Raw genomic sequence first — 22,530 nt, 5'->3', positions numbered from 1 at the left:
AATTTCATAAAGGATCAGATTTAATTCCATTAATTTCCTTAATCCCTTTTGCAGTTTTATCTTCACCTTTCCCCAAAACACCCCTTTGGTCTCTGTCCCTGATGTTAATGCAGTAAATCAATACCAGCTGTGAATCTGAGCTTTGAGAGTACCACAGCTGTGGGCTGCCCACCTCCTGGGTCTGGTTCTGGAGGGATGGCCTCCATGGGCTTCAGAGACTGGCCTATGTGGACATCTGAGTAAGTTCACATCATTCTGACTGCAGAACTCAGGCATTGCTAGATCTGTGGGAAGGAAAACTGCTTATATACAGTAAAATGGTACTTGGATTTCGAGTAAAGTAAGAGGATCATCTTAGTAATGCAAAAGAAAAAACATTGGGAGACTTTAATTTTAAAATGTGAAGTACTGTAAGATACTGACATTCATAAAGCAACAAAAATTTCAGTAACAAAATAATTCCATTAAGGCATTAAGATGCACAACTTTCTATCTTACTATAAAGCTTGGTGGCTTGATCTGGAAATCCAGAAACTTGAAGTATTGGCAATGTTTTCTGGCAGGTTTCTAGGAGGTATTAAGAGCAATTGGAAGCTTTCATTTTTAAATACAAATCTCAGATTGACAATACATCTATCTTGGATTGAGAACACAACCATCCCCCCAAAAAAAACCACAAGAAGTGGTTTAGATGGAGGTTATGAAAAAGCTGGTATATTTTTTTGAAAAAAAAAAAACAACAACACAACCACAGCACAGTAGCTTAATCATCTTGTTGCCTGAGAAGTAAGTCAAGCTGCCTGGCTTCCTGTCAATGGATTGTCTTTCATTAATTTTTTGCTTCAGAGTCTAAAAATGAATCTTTTTTTCTATATGCAGGTGGCTAACTTAAGCACATATTTGAAGCATACAAATACGAAAAGATCTTTATATTAACATTTTGTTCACTCTGGAGTCAGTGATCTCTGAACTTGCCTGGTGTATTCTTCAACAGAAGTGAACTCTGGTATGTACAGGGACACCAAACCTTGGAAGTCCTGTCTACTATCTACCAGGCCCTTTTCCAAGTAGCTATGGTGTGGTTTTCATTCAGATGAAACTTTCTATTGAAGCAGTGTTTTAAATATCTACATATCCCCTGTCTGTATTTGGCTGTGGAGCACAGCTGGTGGCTGCAGCGTTGATGGGCACTGGAGGTAGGTGTTCTGTGATCTCCCTGACCGCAGCAGCACGCTTGGCCTGGCTGCCACCACCAAGTCTGGAATTGGAGGTGCACTGGTAAGAAACCATCTGGGCCATTCCAGGGTAGTAGCTTTGTACTGAAAGAACCCCATCATACATTTTGATGCTGCTCTTAATTTGTGGTGTTTCACCTCTTCCATTTTTAACTTCCTTCCCTGAGATCCTTGAGCAATCTGTAGGACGAAAGATGAGCCTGAGCTTGCAGGTAGTTTGTGCTGTGTGCAATGTGGCTCTGTGTCAGATGGACAGGGGCACTTGGCCTGTTCCTCTGGTATGGAAATCAGCATTGGCCTCAAGGAGATGAGGGAGCATTTTTCATTGTTTGCTTTGTTGGATTTTTCATGATGGAGAATAGCAATTTTCTCACCAAGTCAGTAGCTGAAACTGTTTTGCAACTTTGTTTCAAAAGATACATATTGTCTGCTTGTCGAACTGTTGCCTTAAGTGCAATATGTGTTGGTATGGATGTGTTGGGGCTTTTTTTAATAATTTTGTAGTTCAGGATTGCTTAGGTGCAAGTAGGTGGGGAGAAAGCTCCTTAACAGTAGTATAGATTTCTGTTAGAAAATGCTACCTTAAAAGGACACAAATTGCATCATAAGGATTTACCTCTTCATCAAAAAAATGTTGGGAATTTCAAAGTGCATTTCAATTTGGCAAACCTAATTGTTTTAATATTTTTTTTAAGGTATTGGAGTAGACAAAAATACCACAGTACTTGAACTTCTTTAAAATGGAGGTCTTTGGGATGCTTTGTCAGAAGCAAAGTTTAGGACATTACCAGACATGGTCATCTTGAAATTTTGGAAATTAAAAAAAAAAACAAACAACTTCAAATATTAAAAAATTCTACCCCATTGGTTTACTTATTATAAAATTATATTCAACAATGAGAGCAGATCAATCAGCTTACCTTTCCTTTTTCCTTTTTGCCTTTCCTTTTTATTTGCTTGGTTTTAAAATGCTTACTAAATGCAGAACTCTGGGCTGCATTTTCACCAGTAGTTTTAAAATACTGTTCACATTTTCTTAGTCTCTAAATGTAGATGTAATTCATCTTAACAGTGTTATATTACTATTAAATTTTTTCAGTGTAGTTGAAATACAACCCAGGTCCAGAAACAAAGACTGGGCCATTCAGGAGATTCTTGCTTGCAAAATACTAACACGGAGTGAATCTTACTGGATTTTGACTGATCTCTACTAGTGTTCCTGTTGTGCACAGACTGAAATACTGGAGTGAGTTGCAGAAGTTTCCAGGATAGTCTGTGACTACCTGTGGTCCACAGAGAACTAAAAGGTAAAATTGCCCTGGCCTTGGGATTTTGAGGTACCATTCACAGGATACAAGGGTTGCTCTATTCAGTCCTCCCTAAAATGTTTTCCTTGCCTGTAGTGGGGTTATTTGCCAAAGGAAAGGAGAAATTATTTGTATTGTAAGTGAAGAAGGTCCCACAAAATGCTTAGGTGCGATTCTCACAGTGGAAGGATTTGGGCATGTTTGTGCTAATACATTTGGAGTTCAAACCATCAGCTTTTCCCTTGAAAGAAAATCCCATTGCTGCTCATAAGCAACTGATCAAAAGCCAAACACTTCCAGAAAAGAAGCATGAAGACAAACCTAGGGTAGTGCTATGTTTAAACACATGCAGTAGGGTTTAATACATCACAGATGAAGCAACAGTGAATGGATCCATTGCATCTATGGAAAGAGATCACTTAAACATAAATGTCACTATTCAAGTTTTAGATATTAGGAATCCACCCAGAGTTGTTCCAGGTGGACTTCTTTTCACTACAGAGCCCTGCAGCAGTTCAAAGCTTACTGTCTCCCCCTTCTCCATTTCTGCCATAGCAAAAGTAGTCATAGTGTTTCCATTTGGTGTTTTCCTCTGACTACTTGAGAGAGTTCTTTTGTACCCACGGCTAAAGGAGAGTTGTCCCAGTGCTGGTCCTGAACTGAACTCCACAGAGATGACAAACAGGTAGACACCTTTATGTGGCGCTTTGAAGTGGCCGTGTTCAGGGAAATAGCTGTTCCCATAATTGAAGTACGTTTCGTTAAACCTCACGGTTTTTTCTTTATCCTTTCCTTCTGAGAATCCCACATGGAATGCCACTAAGGAGTCTGAAAAAGAAAGAAGAGCAGGATTTAAGCAGCAAGCGAGCATTCTCTGCCCCAGGATCATCAGGATGCAAGATAAGGTGAAGCCCTGTTAGGCCTGAGTTTTGCATGCCTCTTTGCAGAGCAAAGTGCTTGAAATGGTATGTTCCTGGGATTAGATCAAATGGTTCCCTGGCAATACCTGAACCACCACACTTGGAAAAAAGTGTAAGACTGAGACCACCCAGGGTAAAAAAAAAAGTAGCATTTTTTGCTGCCCTAAAAATAAATCAGTTAAAAGTATGTTCTCTGGTTATTCAGTCTTACCTAAAGTTTTTCAGCACAGATGCCTGAAGGGGATGGTTTCGCTCTTTGTCCATAACAAGGGTTACAATCATAAAAGCCAATGCTAAAGCTGTGGTGGTTGTAATTACCAGGTGCTTATGGTCACATGTTTACAGGGAAAGGAAACTGGCCAGTCCCAGTGAAGCAGAAGCTGAAAACGTGTCTCTGAAGCTTAGTAGTAAGAGAGAGTGAGTGCTGTCTGGTTAGTGTGCCTTGTCCACTTGAGCAAGTTACAACAGCTCATTTAATGAGTCTGTCCACCTTGAGAAGGATTTGGTGCTTTGAGTACACTCCTTCCAGATCCAAATAACAGGAAAAAGAAGCAAGACCAGAAAGCCTGACGCTCCACATCAGCTTCCAAAGATGCTCCTGGGTTAACATGAGCATCTGCAAACAAAATTTGTGTTCTAAACATCTATAGTTGAATTAGTTCAAGGACAATTTCCCAGCAACTGTAATGGGTGTAATTTTATTCGCCTCAACTGAGTTTTCTACTCAAACCACTTTTTTTGATGGAGGCAGAGGACATAACTAATGTCCAAATTTCTCCCTGCAGCATCCTACAAGATAATTCACAGGTCTTTTAACTAATATGCTGTGTGTGGAATTTGCAGCAGGGTCCAGGAAGAAGCCAGACCTGCACATGAGCAAGTAAAAGAACATACCTTTTTCCATAAGTTCTGTCTGCACTGTGTTTCTTCCACTTATTTGTGTATTTTCTCTGTGCTTCTCAGGCCTTTTCTTGTCTCTTTGCTTGTCTTGACCTTTCTGTTGCCTTCTGTCTTTTCTGTTCAGCATTGACTGAATCTTTGTAACATCCAGACTTATCTTGGAGGCAACTAATTCTTCATTACTTCCAAATAGCTTTTTAAAAATCCGCAGATGTTCATGCAGGTGCCGCTTGAGGGTTGCTAACTCTGCGGAGAGAATTCCCACAGAGCTATTGAGTGGCTCGATTACATTTGCTATTGTCTGATTGCAGCAGAGATTCGTGTCACTTCTGGATTCATGACTCTTGATTGCCAGGCTCAGGTGTTTGATATCATTCTTCAGAGTCATGATATCGTTATAAGCTGAGCTCTCCAAGGAGTCATCCTTGGCAGCCTCGTAGTTAGGCTCCATGTGTTCTATGATGCTGCGCTGACTACTGACTTCTAGAGTAGAGGATGTCTGTGTTTCTTCTTTGGGGTGCTCTGAAGATGTGTGAGCATCATGATTGTTCTGTTGACCTCTCTCTGAGAGAGGAAGGCTCCTTATAAGAGACTCTAAAGTCACATTTTGTTCTTGGAGTTTATCTGAGATATGTCTGAGAGATTCTTGCAGCTGAAATACTGATGGTATTAGAACACTAAAATCATCTTCAAACAAGACATCCATAAATTCTTCTTTCAGTAAAGCCTCCAGTGCTACTTCATGCCGCATTGCGTCTTCCAAAAGGGAGCCAAAAGAACTGTTGAGATACTTGATGTGTCGATGAATCTCTTCATCTTTCTTCTTCATCAAGCCTATATCTTCTGAAAAAGCCGTGACTTGTGACTGAAGCTGTCTGTTTTCTTCTTGACGGAGATTAAGAGACAGATGGATAGATGAAATAGCTGAGGAGAGCTCTTCGATTTCATTCCTCAGGAGATCTCTGAAAACTGACTCTAAATGCTTCATATCCTTTAAATTTGACTGGGTGTCTTCAAGGGAGTAAGTGATATTCTTTGCATCTTCCTCTAGTATGTCAGTGTCAGAAGATATTCTCTGGCAATTACATTCCTCCATGTACCTCAATAGTTCTGAATAGTTTTCCTGAAGGTTTGAGAGAGTGTAGTTCAACTCTGATATTTGCCTTTCCATTGCTGCATTGTTTTCTTCCATTATAATTGATTTTTCAGTTAAAGTTATTGTAAGATCTTCTGGCCTATACTTTGAGATATTCTTTTTTAACTCCTTAAACCACTTCTCTAAAACTGCAATATTCTGAAAGGCCACATCTGACTCCATGTAAAGTTCTTTAAGCTGCTTTGCATGCCCTGACAGAATGTCATTTATTTGTCTGATGGTTAACTGGCTATTTTCATCTTTGGGACCATTATGTGAAAAAAGTTCTGTTAAATTTTTTTCCAAAGTCTCCAATTTATTTTCAAGATTATTTTGCTCTTGTTTCATGTTTGCTATGCTGTTGTTCAAAGCTAAGAAATGAGACTGCTGTGTCTTATGAAGCTTCTTGAGCTTTGTGTCGGTGTCTGCCTTGAGCATGCTGAGATTATAGTGAATACTGGCCTGCTGCATGTGCAGTTGGTTCTCTATATCTCTTTTCACCTGATCAGCTCTCACTATGTTTTCCTGGACTTTTGATTCAAATTTAGTTCCCAGCTCCTGGAATTCCTTCTTGGGCACAGCGCTCTCCTGGAATCTTTCTATGCTTTTTTTGTTGGCTGCCACATCATGGGACAGGTTTCTTACTATGTTGGAAAGGTTCTGTAAGCTTCTGTTGAAGCTTGCCCACACTGGCTTGAAATGTTCCCTGAGAAAGTTCTCCACATGGGGAAACAAAACTCGCTGCAGAAGCCTTTCCTGTAGATCTGTTAACACAATTGAAAACAATAATTTAATTAGATTTAAATTCTGCTTTTGGAACACACTCCCCAGTTTCTGACCTCATGACCAATTTTGACAAAGGCAAAAACAGTCTAGTTTTGAATCAAGATTACTATAAAGCACAAGGTGTCTGTGAGTCTGCAGACAATAACTTAGACTTGTATTGACTTCCCCATTTAAGTCTTAAAAATTATGCTTTTTGAAACCCCTAGACAGGCAGTTTTGCAAGTGCCTGTTACTGTCCATTTTCCCAACAGTTCTTATTTGGTGAGCTCTTCCTTTTTTGACTGTGTCATAATGTTCTTCTTTTTCTGATGCTTTCTACTTCACAAAGTTATACAGCATCTTAACAGCTGAATATTCCAGGCCAGGAGTAAATAACTTGAAAAATCTGTGAAGTATCTGTACTAGGTGTGACAGGCTTGATTCTAACTTTAAAATTCAAACTTGAATGCCTTGAAGTTCACCGAATACAATAGTCTGTACCATTCAAAAATGTTTCTGCAAGCCAGTGGCTCACAATAGCATGTCAAATTGGGAAGTTCTTTTTTTCTCCACTCCTATATATTGCAGAAATAATGTTCCTGAGAAGGGTGAAGTGTTCTACTTTTTCCCATACACTAGTCTGGTATTCCATACATGAGAATATATAGCATGAGTACAGAAAAAGAACAAAAGCCAAATCTCAAATCTGCATCCTCCTAGAAGAGAAGCCACAGAAAAATAGTAAGCTTAAAAAATTTTAAATATAGGCAACCTCTTTATTCTATGTTTAAGGCATATTCTGAAATTTGCCTTTCATCCCATTTCCCATTTCAAGTTCTTCTTTGGTTCCTTCATTTACATGGGGATTGCACCTGTTTTTTTCTCTTTAGAAGCAACCAGCAGACCAAGGAATATCAGGGTATCTTTGCTCCCATGTTGTCTGCCTGGTCTGTGTGGTTTCACTGGGCCTCTCACAGGCTGGTAGTTCTGCATCAGACCTCTCACCTGCATTGCTCTGGTTCACTTCTAACACCATGCTTGTACCGTTGCTCTCAGATAGTCTCTGTAAGTCACCTAAGTTGCTGACTGCTTGATGAATATCACTTTGAAGATCATCCAGTAAAGCCTCATGATTTTGAATGACTTCCAACAACTCTCTTGAATCCACTGATGTTGACACTAGTCACAAGATTGAAAAAACAAAGTCATGCAACGGAGTGCAGCGACCAGCTGACAGGTATTCATACAAGACCTCTGAGAACACCTGTCTACTTTTTGCTCTAAAAATTTTGCACTGACATTTAGGAGGTTTTTTGGTGTATGGCACCTTAAATTACTGCTTCTTTGCAAAGATATTTTTTCAACAGTGATAAAAACCTAATATATTTAAATATTTGCAGACAACTTCAGCCATAATAGCCATGATGGCAATAAAATACTCTTTAATTAGAAACCTCCCCATGCCATAAAAGTGTTTTGGAATACTAACTCCTTTCAAGCCATTGACTGAAAGGATAGCAAGGTTTAACAACCCAGAATAAAAGGAGAGGATGAAAGAGTGATTGAGGCATTCCACTGAGGAATCAGAGGCACAGTGTGTAATTGTCAGAGCTAACTCACGGAGGGGCCCTTGAACTGATGTTATTCTAAGTAAATACCTGTGAATTTGAGCTGTAGATTAGATTTCAAAGTATACACTGAGAGCTGCTGAAACTGGTATATTCAAACTGTGCCATCCCAAGGGCCTCTTACCCTCCAGGGTTACCTTTGACCTCTAAATCTCTCATTTTATATCATTCAGTTATGCAAGCCAACGGCTTATTCATTCAGTGCTGAGAGCATAATGTGTAGACAACTCTGAGCTGCAATACTACCCTGAAGCTGATTGCTAAAAGTTACTTAATAGTGCTCCAAGCCACACCATTTCCCAGGCAGTAAGGGAAAGTCCTTCTTGGTACTCAGATTGGTAGGATGGAGTGTCTGAGATACAAATCTACAGTACCCCATAACAGTAATCTCAAAGCTACTGGGGGGCTGTTCTAAAACAGCATTTTAAGAGGATTGTGTTTCTGGTAGACTTTTAAGCATGGTGTGCTTTCCTGTGAGCAGAGCAAAGGGTTAACATCCCTGGCACTGAGAGGTGTAAAGCTCTGGACCAGCTGGCATTCTCTGTAGGTATCACTGATCACCAGCCAGCAGACAGCTTTGAAACTTCTGGCTGCTTTGTTGTGAGCATCCCTGTAGTGTTATAGCAAAAGCCCTCATTTATGCCAATAAATGTATTGTTTCAAATCTTTCATGAATTATGCTTTCACTAGGGAGACTGTACAGAGCTTATCATGTTAAAATGATTAATTTTTTTTTTTTCTGAGAAGTGACTAAGAGGTAAAAGGATGACGAAATAACTTCAAGCACATACTGTGGTTTGAGAATTCTTCCTCTCGTCCTTGAGTTTCAGTTCCTGGCACCAGAATAAAATTGGGATCTGCAATTGAGATGTGATATAGCTGTGAAAATGTTTTAGATGCAGAAACCACTACAGTTTAACAAGGCAATACAGAGGAATTTCATGTGTAGTATAAGTGACATAGAGACAGGCTTCCTGGGGAAGAGCATCTTGTCTGGAGAGTGTTCTTTCCTTGCACTGACATACAGCATTGCACACATGGGAACACTGTGCAGTAGCATGGGGATTTTTTAACTCATGCCAAGTTATTGCTCCTAACAAATGAGTCAATTGCAAATAGATACTTTTTTTTCTTTTCTTCTCTGGGAGTGCCATCTAAAGGTCTGCAAATTCCTCCTTCTTGTTCCACAGTTACCTGACCATTCTGGTGGCACCAACAGTGAATGATGCCATATAAACGAGCAGATGATGATGAAGGAGCTGGTTGTGGTCAGTGAATGTAACTAAAGATAAGCTAAACTGGAAGCACTGCATTTGGTAATATCTTTCCAACATTATAAATAAAGGTCAATCTGGGGCACCATCTAGGGATAAATCTATAAATAAAAGCTATCTGGGAAGAAAAGCAAAGCCTACAGAGTCTATAGGTGAGTTAGACATAGACTGAAAATTTTCACGTTTGCCTTTTTTGTTATGGTTGTCTTAATTGCTAGGGGGAATTAACTTTTATCCATTTAAACTCCCTTAATTCCATTTAAATCCTTAAATCCATTTAAATTCTGCATTTCAAGTATTATTTGCTAAATCCTGCCAATGCTATTTTTAAACCACCATTCAGTTTTTGAACCACACTGTCTCACTTCTCTTTTATTCAGCAACTGCACTATCATAGAGTCATTGAATGGTTTGATTTGGAAGAGACCTTAAAGACCATTCAGCTCCAACTCTCTCACCATAGCAGGGAACCTTCCACTGGACCACGTTGCTCAACGCCCCATCCAGCCTGGCCATGGACACTTCCAGGGATGGGATATCCACAGCTTCTCTGGGCAACCTGTTCCAGTGCCTCATCACCCTCATATAAGGAATTTCTTCCTAATACCTAATCTAAACCTGCTCTATTTCAGTTTAAAGCCCTTATCCCTTGTCCTGTCACTACATGCCCTTGTGAACAGTCCCTTAGTTCTTGTCGTTGTGCCTGGCATATAGTCATTCATTCTCACACTTGTTCTTTAGCTTTCCTTACCACGCTCTTCACAGTCCTTGCCAATATATCCAGGGCAGCATTTCCACTGCAGAGATTTCAGAACCTTCTGTTTCACTTGGTAGACTGGCTTCAGAGCTGTCCTGTACCTGTGGAGTAAAGATCTGGGCATTAGACTGGAAGTTATTGTCAGCTGGTGGCACTCAGGTGCCAAGCGTGTCAGAGGTGTCTAATGCAGAATGCAGTTAACAAAGGTGTCATAATCTGTATTGCTGCTCCTTAGCAAAACACATAGGCAGTCCACAACAATTTTTTCCTTACATAAGATTGTTTTTCAGGATTACTGTCTACAACAGGAGTTGTGTGCACATTCTTTCGTGCAATCACAATAGAACTGCTGTTCCCAGCTTTAAAAATGTATCTTAAGATGCAGTACTGGCTTTCACCGGTACTCTGGGCAGCCAGTCCTTGTGAAAGAAGAGTGAGCATCTGGGCAACTGCAGTTCTCTGACTCCTGCCATGTAAATGGTCTCACTGATGGCCACAGGCAGAGAGGTTCAAGTTATGCGTGTACCTTATGACCTGAGAATCATGGAAAAGGTATGGGCTCTGTATGTTTTCTGAACATGTGGGAAGATGTGAAATTTTAATGACCTTCTAGTCCCATAGTTGGTGGCTTGGAAAGGCAGTTGTTCTCCTGGCTTACTGAAATGCCTGATCACCTTAGGTACATAAATCAGACCCTACATCGCTTTGGTGTTAAACTGCATTGATCCTTTAGTTCTTCTTAAAATGCGCCATTCAATACTATTGTAAACATCACTTACATACTTCAGAGAAAATCCCGTTTTCTGCAGTGGTTTTATTTAGGATACTTACATGATCTTCTGGCAGTCTGGGGTTCCATTTGGACAGGGCTGTTGGGAGTTGACAATGTACTTCTCCTTCATGCAGGCTTCTATGTACGTTACTAGCCGGGACTGCATGAAGGAACACCAGTTGCTGGTGGAAGAAAGACATGGGAAAAGAGTTTGAAGTAGATTTTTTTAAGTCTCTAGTTGTAACAGTGCCAAGGAAGAATGAAATGCAGAAGGGCCTGCTATTTTTTTTTTTTATATTTCCCAGCTGCATGATGAGGAAAGTGGAAAATGCTTCCTGGTTTCTCCCTCCACTCCCAGTTCATGTGTTTTCATTTGAGATGTTTATCTGAGTTTGTTACGAAAAGGCTGATTGTCTGAACTTTGATGCATTAATTCCATTTCCAGTCCTTTCATTTAGCAGGAGAAATTTCCAACCCATGATAACCTACAGGTTAATGTCACTTTAAATGTCGAATTGCCTTTCTAGGCATGTTGCCATTTCAGATGCCTAATGACTGACTCATCAGGCTGAGGCAGACTGAAAACTTAATCTGACATAAACTCCATTAATAATGTCCTCCCAAGTATTACTTCTTCAAGATTATATAGTAAGTGATTGGATTTTTTTCATTAGGCTAGCTTTGAAATAATTTCTCCCATCACCTGCAGGAAAATGATATTGGAAAAAAGAGGCTTGTTTTCTTGGGGTTTAGTTTTATGCTTCTACCCAGGACAAGTGAGTTTTAATAGTCTGGTTAATTTTCCAAGTCCGAATTATATAGGCAGCTATTAATCTCAGAGTGTAAGTGAGCCTCTTCACTTTAAAGCGTTTAAAGTCAAGACTTGGAAGAGTACTGTTGGCTGAAGTTTGATGGTTAAAATCCAAGACCAGAAGGGACAGGAAGTGAGGAGTAGTAACTATAATGGAAACAGCTGAACTTCAGGCAGTGTATTTTTAAGTGGGAATACAGGAACCAAATCTCCGACAATCAGCATATATGGAAAAGTTTGCCTGCTGAAACAATGGGGAACCGAGTCCTGTGTGAAAGCAGAAGCTGAGACCACAGGGCCAGGAGAAGGGGAGGAAGCTACAAGGAAGCTGGAAACATCAGGATGAAAGGGCAAACAGCCAGGCTAGCTGGGAACGGTTCACCAGGTTTGCTGGGACATGTTTTGCTCCCCTGTTTCTTAAGGAGATTGTGATTTGAGATTCCAGCAAGCACTGACACAAGCAAAACACTTCCTCCCTTAGAAGCAAGGGTAGGAATCTGGCAAAGCCTGCAGCACTGGGGAAAGAAAGAAGGCTGCTGCCTTTGTGGTGATTTCAAGCCAAAATAACTTATTTGATGAGCTGTAGCATTAAGGCCTTTGCATGTGACTGGAGGAGTTGTGCCTATGATCTCTGTTCTTATGGGACTGAGACAGAAGACAAATCCTCAAATTTTTATTAAAATATTACTTTTCCAGAGTCAAACACTTTGCTTATGTCACTGGGCCACTCAGTAAAAGCCAGCAGAACTGCACACATGTTCTGGTAACATCTGCCTCCAAGGTGTGCCTAAGTTTACCAGCCTTTGCAAGGCTGTAGTGCTTTTCGGTGATTAATGTTAAATAACTCTGTAACAGAGACCTGGTTTGTGCTTGGTTTTGGGCTGTCCTCTCTCATGTGTTTGGCCAGGCATAGCTGGGAGAGGCTTTTCCCCCTCAAATCCTCTCTGCTTTTTTCCTGGGGAAATAAAGTGCCCAGGCACTGTTGCTGGAGCTCCTTGGTATCGTTGCTGGGTGCAGGATTCCTGGCTCTGCCAGCAGAATGCCTGCCAGATCCAGACAGGAGTCTGCATTCAGTTTGGAAATCTCTTTTTAAAACAGGATTCTTTGGCTTAGGGGTTTTATTCTGCCCCAGTGAAAACAATCCACACCCCATGAATCATCTGGGCTGGGTTTTTTCCCCACCATATGCAGCTCCCAAGCAGGTCGTTGTGTCATGTGAGCCATACAAAGCTAAGCCAGCTGTTCACAAGCATCAACATGTGTGAGCAAGAAAGAGGCTCCGTGGGACTGGGACTGCCTGTGCTGTATTGCACATGCAGATGTGCACACACGTGGAACGCAAAACACAAGCACTTCTTTTCAAAACATGTTGATGTGTTGGAAATTCTCCCTTGTAGAAAGGGGATATGTTCTACCAGAAATTGAATCAGTGGTTGATCCCAACTTGATGCCTGCTTTGGATAGTTAGCAGCAATATGCAGAATGAATAGCATTGAAAAAAAAAAATGGGGAGAGGGAAATTCAATAGACTGGATAAAAACTTCTTTTAATGCTGGTCATTGTTTCTTTATAATTTTCTTTACTATCTGTTCAGTAGTTCTTTCTCATCTGATCTTAAAAGCTTAAGGAGCTGAAGGGCTGCATAATACAATGTTTTGGGTTTAATAACAAAAAGTGCTAGTGGTTTTGAGTTCCATAAAGCTTATCAAAATTTATTCTTTCCTCAAATAAGTAGATAAGGCCTGTAATGAGCTGCAATATAGATTCACGTGCCCAAAGATGAAAATTTTATTGCAGTATTTTTTGCACATCTTATCACATACTTCCTTAAAGGAAACTTTGCTATCTGTAACTAAAAATACTCCTTACCTGTATTAACCTTCAGGGAAAATATGTCATTCTTTAATGTTAAATGCAACAATGTAAGAGACTGAGAAGGGCTTGATCTAAAGTTCAGGGAGGCTAGCAAGGCTTCTGCTGGCACCAAAGGCTCTGAATCAGGCTATGGAGTTTCAAAGAGCTGCTCCTTCACAAATAGCACTTTCTTTCTTCAGCTGGTTTCTGGAACACAGCAGCTTTGTGTTCTGCTGCTGTGGTTTTTTCTCCTCTTTGTAACTATGTTGCTTCAGTCACTGAATATATAACTGCCTTAACACCCTCTGTTTTTATTCTCTTTAATACAGTTCCTTTTGATGCAAGCTTCTGCTGCCAAGGAGAGAGAGGAACAGAAAGAAGCTGCTCATGTGAGAAGAGCTTTCTCTCCAGTCTGGTAAAGTTTATCACAATGCTGCACGTTAGAGCAACACTTGAGGGAGCCCTCACAAATTCAGGGCTACAGATGTTTCATTTGTTCAGTAGCTTTTCCTGGTTTACATTCCAAGCAAATGAATCCCTTTTTTTAAACCAGGAAAACAGTCTGTGAATAATTTTCTTCGCTAGACTAGGTGGGTTTTTTCCTAGGCTTCATTATAATTATGAATTAATCTTATTGAATAGAGTCTTCAAATGCATCTATCCCCTTCTGCCTTATTTTGCAACAACTGTATTCCCACGTCTGAAGTTAAATATATCTGATGACAAAGCATTCTGTTTTGAAATAAGTTTCAACAAATTTAGGTTAGCTCTTCTTATTTTAAACTTTCAGATGTTTAAAGTACTAAAATGATTTTTTTTTCTTTCCATTGGATAATACTGCTTTTACTGAAACAGAAAAGTGCTGGTAGTTCTTTCTTTGATTTTAGGATTAGGCTGGGCCACCTTATATCATAGCAAACAAAATAAAACCCACAGAGCCAGGAGATAAAGTTAGATGGCTGTTTTGCAGTAATTAGTGCTCTGCTCAGATGAATACAGGGTAGTCTCTTTTCTTCATACACAGACAATTGGAGCACATTAGTGAGTATGAGTAATGCTCTCCAGCTCAGCTAGATCCTTATATACTTTTATTTTTCTTAGTTACATATTTTCTTGATTGGCACTGCAATGCATAATTTTAGATCCTTCCTAGGTCAGTGGAATTTTTTCCTGAACAAAAGCTTCAGGACTTCAGGATGTTGGATTTTTTTATAAGTTTTGTTATTCCTTTGTCTGTACTAGTACAACTGAGTTGTCCTTCACACATCAGTTTCCCTAGTTTTCTATTCTCAAGGAAACCAGTTTCTATAATTACTTTGAAAACTCCTGTCTAGCCATTCCTGTGTCTGCCACTGACAGTGTGCAAAACTTTGCAGGATGGTAACACTTCCCTATACAGCACAAAAGGCACCAGATAAGCAATTATTGCTGCTTAAATGTGCTACAAGAAGACAGTAGAGGACTGTGTTATTTCAATTTAAACATGTGATTTTCCTTTGACTTGTGCAGGATGACTTCTGAATTTATAGCAGTTGAAGTAGAATAAAAGTATGAGGCTTTATCTGTGGAATTTGAAAGTTCTCACTGACAAATAAAAACAGCCTCAGTAAAACAGAGGTAAAGTCCTACATTTACATTAGTCTAAACTATGACTGTGCATGTCAGTATTAAGATAGATGTATCTTTTTATTTGTCATGGAATGCAGAAGTTGTTCAGCTGTTGGAAAAGCTGCTGGCTCTCCAAAGCAGCGCGGTGTGCCACTGCGTTTTTAATTAGCAGAGAGCAAGTGATGGCTGGTTGTCTGTCAGTGAATTTTTCAGCTCTTTCCAAGCAGCCAGCAGCCCTGTATTAGAATCAGGCAGGAGAAACTCCCATAATTTTCCATGTTTCCCTTAGGATGAGTAGAGCTCCCTCTCAGGTAGGGTCTGGGATCTTGAACCGCCCTTGTTTTCACTGGGGTTAGAACAGACTGATTGATTTGCAGTTCACATTAACAAACGGGGCTCAAAAGAGTGTCAACGGCAGTTTCAAACACGTGGCTTTCCATACAGTGCTGGAAATCTTCCAGAACCCTGAGTATTGCTGATTGAATGCAACTTTCACTCCAACAGTAGTGCCAGATAGTCTGTTATCACTTGGGATAGTCTTGTCCTGCAGAATGTCCTGAGAACTTAGTGCAGTGACAGCTTTCAGAGCAAATTCAGTCCTGAACCTGGAGCCTCACTGGGAGCAAGAGTTCAAGAGACAGCAGGCTTGGCTGGGAGCTGGTTTTAAGCCAAATCCAACTCTTGTACAAACTATTTCAGAGAAGTAAATGCAAGAGGCTTTTCCTCTTCAAAAGCACCCACAGCCATTACCTCATTTCTATTATCCTCCCTGCAAGAGAAGCTCTGCAGCCCATTTGGAGGGCAGTTCACACTTGGATTTCATCCTTCAGTTCCTGCAAACTGAAGTTCACCCCTAGTGCAACCTGATCCCTCCTTTTGTCAGACCTTGTCTGGAAGCAGGAGTTGCAGGCAGTGCTGATGCCAGTGAGTAAAAAATGTGCAGGAAGACAGTTCCCAGATGGCACATGCTCCGGGTGCAGACAGTGTGTGCCAAGGTTTGCCCTGGTCATGTTTTGGGCAGGAGTGTAGTTTGGTTCAGGGTTGGCCACTGGATACTCATTCAAGGGGTACTGACCTGCACAAGGAAAGTGTTGGATCCATGTAATAGTGGATGGTGGTTCTGTGGTGATGCTGAAACAAGGGATCCCTTGCTATCTGCTGAAGAAATTAATTGCTGCAGCCTGGAGTAATGAGCTGTGAAATAAATCAATCCCTTGGGCACAGAGGGTTCGATAATTCCTGTACTGTGTGCAGTGAAGCTGTTGTTGGCATCAAACAGGCTAGTGGGATCTATTCCACCTGAACTGGGCAGCTCAATGACAGCCAAATATCGGAGATTCCCTGAAGTCCTGAAAGGAGCCAAGTGCCTAACTTTGATAGGAAGCCATTGCTTCTGTTGATGTACTTGGCACTGTGATAGCTATTGTTGAGCACTCAACAAAGGCTGTTACACTTCTTTGCAGGATGTGAGGGGCTGAAGAATACATTTAGCTGCATTTCATCCAAACTGTTTTATTTTAAGTGTATGTTCTCTGCCCCTTTGGTGGGAAATTCCAGTATCCCATGAGCTTCCTATGAAAGTCCCTGCCTTGTTTTGAAGTAGATAAGTCAGTGTGATACTGGTCTTAATTAAACCAATGGATTCTTCCTGTAAAAATGGACAAAAATAAGCTATTAAGACTGAACATTGTTCTGTCTTTCATTAGAATAAGACTGTTTTGGATTTTCTCTGCTTGTCTGAACTTGGGAGGATAGTTCTATTTTTGACACACTGGGTAATCACAAGAAGAGGCCTGCTTCTTTGTGGCTTCTAGATGCTGAATTACATGAAGAAATGAGTGTTTTGGTGAGAAAATTCACCTCACTGACATCAGGAAACCTTCCTCTAATCAAGAGTGACTTCACAGAATTGTGTGTCCAAAACTTAAAATACGACAATGCAATTAAGGATTTACTTAAGATGAAGATTTCTGCCTTTCCAATAGATCAGGTAGTAGGGGTTGGGGTTTTTTTCCTTTTGTTTTTTTTTCCATTTTTGCACATATATTGAGGAAAAATCCCAGGAGATGACATTGAGTGTGCATTTGTGGATTAAAGAGAAAGAAGGAAAAATAAACCACCTACCCAGATGCAGGGCAAATCCAAAACAGGGGCCACTTGGTAATGATTACACTTTTGGGAAGACAGAGAAGTTCTGTGAGACTTTGTCATAGGTGGGGAAAACAGCTGTAGTTGCTCTGCTCCTTCCCATTTTATCACTACGGTCCATTTCTCTCTTACTGGGTGAGCCAGCTGTTTGGGAACCAGCTCCATCAGCAGAGGGGGAAGGTTAAAAATAACCTCTACTTTTTCCTAAGATTATTTTTAACCTGGAATACTTAAGTGATCTGGTTTACAGTGTTACTTGACAGGCAGGTCAAGTTAACTGAGGGTACAGGCAGCTCTGGGCTTTGCTGTCAGGAGCTGGTGTGTGTGCCTTTTACATGCTTCATTTGTCTTGGGGTTTTTAATGAAATAGGAACACTAAGTGCATGAAATCTGAGTTGTGAGCCTGACTGTTCTTGGTGTTGCAGGCAGGTGGATTAGAAGGATTGTGCTCAGTGTTGAGAAAAGCCAGGAGCACTAATGGTGCTTTGGAGCATTGCTTGATCTGCGAATCTGTTTGTAGGGAGAGAAAACAAACCCTTCTGAGGGTAATTACAATAGGGGGTCTTCCCATGGATCTCTGATTAGAAGAGGTAAGTTTATGGCAAGGGCATAGATAAGATGGCATGTTCTTCCCAGGGTCAGGGAACCTTTCCTTTCAAAGGTTGTGTCACCATATTCCGGGCCCACATATGGCCACCTGGAGAAGGACTTGTGTGCCCAGGGCTGAACAGTACAGCCTAAGGAAAGGCACATAGCTGGACACTTCTGTAACCCTGCCCTTCACCATCAGTTCCCCTGAGGTCAGCTCAGACAGGTGTCATCACCAAGTATTTGAAGGCAGTGGCTCTAGAGAAGGAAAGATCTCCAAGGTGGCTTGTCAGCTTGTGGTGAGTGTTCACAAGCTGTCAGGTGTGTCAGCCACATAACAGTTGTCAGGATAACAATAGTGGTGTGTTCTTACTGGTGACTTTGCTATTCCTTTCAGTATGACCTGATCAGGTAGCAGTTGAATTGGTTACACCTAATGGTAGGAATGAGAGTGGGTGATGAGCTCATGCAAGCTCTTATTTGGTATTTACTGGGTCACTTTTAGTACTTCGTCGTATCTGGTCATATCCCAGGCAGCTTTTCAAGCCTCAGTTTAGCTGCCTGTATCCACACACAGGAAAGCCACCAGTAACAGCAGTGTCCCTATGAAGTTCTACTTTAGGCATCTATGTAAGAGAAATGAAGAATTAAAATATACTTATTATCTATTTTGGTTATTATGTATTGAGTATTTATGAAATTCAGAACCTGTTTTTTCTGTTCTTACTCTTCACCTTACATTGCTAAAGCAAATGTTAATGGAGTCCAGCAATTTCAGAGTACATATCTAATTTCCCTTTTTAATCCTGCTGAAAGTTTGGGAGTGTGTGGGTCCATTTACCTCAGCTACAGAATAAAGTATCTGAAGTCAAACCAATCAGCTCATATGAGACACCGCTGCTGGGGAGAAAAGCAGAATGAAAAGGTGATTTCTTTGGGGAAAATGGCCTCTTTTTATAGCTTTGATTTTGTAACACGTACAAGCACTAGTCCATGTAGAGCAGCTCCTGTTGGCTCAGACACCAGGAACAGCTGAGATACTAAACTGTTATATAGCCATTCCTCCAAAGAGTAGTTGAAATAAGAGGATTATTAGCCACACATTTCTTTCTCTAAAAAAGTCACCTAAAGGCTGGTGACTTCTTTACTGATTTTTATATTTCAAAACTCTTATATTAATAATCTTGTTATTCTGAGAGGAATTAATTAGCAAATAACATATCCAAGCCCTTGACTGTTATCTGTTGAAGTAATTTCATCTTACATATTGCAACATAAACCAGAGGACTCTCTCTGACTGATACCTTGGGCTGATTAGTTGTGATGGTCTCAATTATTTAAATAACTGCAATATGAAAAGCAATACTATGCATTTTTTAATAGGTAAGAATATTTTCTAACAACCACTATTCCTAATAAGCAGGGAAAATAATAAGAGGTTGAACAAACACATTTTTGTTTTTTAAAAATAATGAGAGTCAAAACTTTGTCACAAAGTTACTGTAGGTTTTGGTTTTTTCCTAGTTTTGAAAAGAAAGTATTTTCTTATTTGAAAAGCAAACTAGATGTGAGACATAATCATGGCAGAAAATTATTCTCCACCATCCTGGGCTTTTTTTTTGGCATGTCTTTATCTCCCTATATCTCTTAATTCCTGTGTAACTCCTGATACTTTTCTTCTTGTTCTCCACCTGGAGCTCCTCGACGTTTTTTTTCCAGGGAATGTGTCACACTTGTAGGGAGGAAATACCAGATTCATGACAACATCTTGTCTGTGCATAGCAGGGTAGTGCAGCCACAGCACCTGACCTGCACTTGAGAATTCACACTCTGAAGGTCTATTGCTTCAACCATTTGCAATGACTTTTAGAATCTAGACTCTTTACAGGGAGAACTGTGTTGTCCCTTCTTACTCATGCTCTTTCCCCTCACTTTTGGACATAATTCCTCGCAAAGCCTTGAATTTCTTTCATAAGACCTACCAGCTGCCTGGGCTCGTGTGTGCTGTAAGTGTGATAGCTCTGCAAAAGAACAAATACCTGGCAGGTCCTGCTGGACTGGATTTGGATTGCCTGTAGTCATGGACACAGCTTCACAATTGGGAAGAATGTTATGATTTGACTCATAAGGCAACCATCCCCATAAAAGAAGGAAGTATTTCTCTCCTTAGGAGGAAATTAGGATGAGTCATAGCTGGGGTTGAACTGGATTAGACAAGGTGGTGCCGAACAGCCACACAGCAAAGGAAGAAGTCCTGATTAGGACAGTATATTATATCATCCTGCTGACCTATGATACACCTTTTATACCATTGAATTTTCATAGCACGTGGAGTTTGCAAAATGCTTTCAGCATTTTAACCAGCAAGCAAATGATCACCACCTTGCAGTGTAACTTAGAAGCCCAGAGTACCACTTAGGCTTTGTTTCCTTCCTTTGACAGTGTCTGAGATGCATTAAGCAGGAGATGGTTAATTAACAGAGCAGGTCATTATCGAACACTACCCATCAGGAAACTGGAAGTGAACACTTACAGGCTTTAGAAAGTGAGTTAGGGTTATTGGTGGGAGGTACAGATTTGTGGGAAGATGTAGTATGAAAGACAGGGTTTTAATACACTCACCATGTTACATGCAGAAGGGAGACCTTAATTTTACATGTAGATGAGATTAGAAACAAGATTGCAGAGTTTAGTTTGCTTGAAAGGGAAGCATGACATGGGCAAGGTTTTATAGTCTCTTTTCATCTCCCTTTGTTCCTTTCCTCAAGAGCATTTAAAGGGAAAAATACAGGGCATCATAAAGCACTGAGCTGTGAACAGCACTCAGTGTGCTGCTGTTTCAGCTCTCCCAAACAGGGCTCTGCAGTACCCATCCATCAGGGTTATGAAAGATTCATTCACTGTCCTGCTTGGTTTTCATCTGTTTTAAACATTTAGAGACCTACTTAGGTGCCCTGTAAAACCTTACACAAATCATAAGGTTTGGGGATGTTTCTAATTAAATATGTGCCTTTTACACTCAGGATGGCTACTCTTCTGCTACAGATTACCATGATAAGAATTTCACTGGTATGAAAACCTTTGGTGGGGAAGGAGGGGTGGAAATTGTAGTCATTTCCATGCTTATTTATTATTCCTTACTTCATTCTATTTACTCCTCACTATTTTTATTTTGCTACATCCTGCCATTCTCTTTCCCTCTCCTTTTCCAAGGCCCAAGTCTGCAGGCAGGCACATTCTGCTGATGGGCAAAGGTTGCCACGATCAGCAAAAATAATCAGCATTGGTTTGTGATAAGAAAGAAATCAGTAAATTAACTTCCTCTCGTTCTGCTTTGCCAGAAGCAGCATTTTGTTTTGTGGTGCTGCAGTGGAGCTGGAAGGCTTCACATCTGCTGGGTGTGTCCAGAGCCTTCACCCCATTCTGCTGTCTCAGGGTAAGCAAAGAGCCTGTTCCTATCCATAGTTTCATCCTCCACAAGTGATTCAGCTTTCTGTTTGTGTAGCTAAAACATTTAAACCACTCCCATTTGGATATAGATTGATCCCTAAAATGTAATGTATTTTAATGAGGAACTTCTGTTGAAAATGGTCCTGTATGAACAGGATATAAAGGTATCACAGAGGATTGCACAGACAGACACATTGGGGTACTTACCCATTTCGGGACTGTGTGCTCGCACCTTCAAAATCCCCTCTCTCTTCCTGATGTGAAGAGATCACACTTGAAGGGTAATCTTGAGTATCCTCCTTGAGCCCTTCTGCCTGCCAGTAACCTCCTTGGTGTGACAGAGGAGTCCTCTGGGGGTATGCAGAGGTCTCATAAATTTGTGGCTCTGAGCTGTGCACTGAACCATCATGATATCCTTGATGGTCTGGGCGCTCGACCAGCTTGGCCAATGCTATTGTATTACAGAGCAGCAAAAGCCTCACCAGCATCCTGGGGTTTTTCCCACCCAGTTACACCTGTCTCTTGTTCTTTGCTCTGAAGCTTAGCCTGAATTAATTGAGAAATGCTCCGACGATATTCTTTAACTGGAAAGCTGGAAGAAGGAAGGAAAAAAAAATGGTAACAAAGAGCGGAAAGAGCTTTCGACCCTCCCAGCACTGTGGAAACGTCCGTGGCTGTGGAACAATGTGAGCCTGGTTCCTGTGTGGGGCTCGGGCGTCTCTGACAGGGGGGGAAAAAAGGTGGTAGGAATATGGCTTATTCAGGGAACCTCTGAGCTCGGCTGCCTTCTAAACTTATCTGTGAACAGGAACTCGGCTTTTATCAACTGCCTTCTCCCCCAGGCACAGGAAAAGGATGTTAGCTTAAAGGAAAGGAAGAGAAAAAGAAAGGAAAGAAAATACTGAGTGGTGTAACAGGCTCTCATTACAGTGCCAGAAAATGTTACAGACCTGCTTGCTCCAGTGCTGCACATGGGGTTTTTTCTACAATATTTAGACTGAAATATCATGGCTTTAGCAGCAGAATATTCATGGTGTGTATGAGAAATTACGAACATTGAGGGACTCAGAGCAAATACACAGTAAAGAAAAGTTTACAAATGTACATTCTTGTGTGACCTTTGCAAGGTAGCTCTGTGAACCATACTCTGTTCCCATCAAAGTGTAAGATTTTCATGAAGTTGTCCTTCAGAGAAGTCAGGAGAACTGGGCATTTTTGAGAACTTCTGTTTAGATTGTCATCTCTGGATCTCAGGCCTAATTTTTTGTGCGTATTTGATTAGTGTTACAAAAAAACCCACTTGCCAAGATCTGCTGTCAAGAGCTACCTCTGTCACCGCATCCTAGTAATAAATTAAAAAAAAAAAAAAAGAGGGCTG

The 22,530-nt window shown here is 40.7% G+C and overlaps 1 protein-coding gene across 2 annotated transcripts; it reads right to left on the bottom strand.

The window, feature by feature from the left end:
• Positions 1 to 371: 371 nt before the first annotated feature.
• MMRN2 (multimerin 2) lies at positions 372 to 21,922 on the bottom strand. Of its 2 annotated transcripts, XM_071564206.1 has the most exons (7): positions 21,360 to 21,922; positions 10,753 to 10,875; positions 9,916 to 10,022; positions 8,682 to 8,747; positions 7,268 to 7,441; positions 4,357 to 6,261; positions 372 to 3,370 (listed from the first exon to the last, which is right to left on the bottom strand). In XM_071564206.1, the coding sequence occupies exons 1-7, from the start codon at positions 21,638 to 21,640 to the stop codon at positions 2,982 to 2,984; spliced, it is 3,045 nt and encodes a 1,014-aa protein (XP_071420307.1). In that variant the 5' UTR covers positions 21,641 to 21,922; the 3' UTR covers positions 372 to 2,981. The 2 variants fall into 2 exon arrangements, with proteins under 2 accessions (XP_071420307.1, XP_071420308.1); XM_071564207.1 differs by lacking the exon at positions 7,268 to 7,441.
• Positions 21,923 to 22,530: the final 608 nt, after the last annotated feature.

Source organism: Pithys albifrons, chromosome 9 (genome assembly GCF_047495875.1).
Source record: "Pithys albifrons albifrons isolate INPA30051 chromosome 9, PitAlb_v1, whole genome shotgun sequence".
Lineage (NCBI taxonomy): Eukaryota > Metazoa > Chordata > Aves > Passeriformes > Thamnophilidae > Pithys > Pithys albifrons.
The sequence above is the reverse complement of the archived record's forward strand: the minus strand, read 5'-3'. Positions and strand labels throughout refer to the sequence as shown.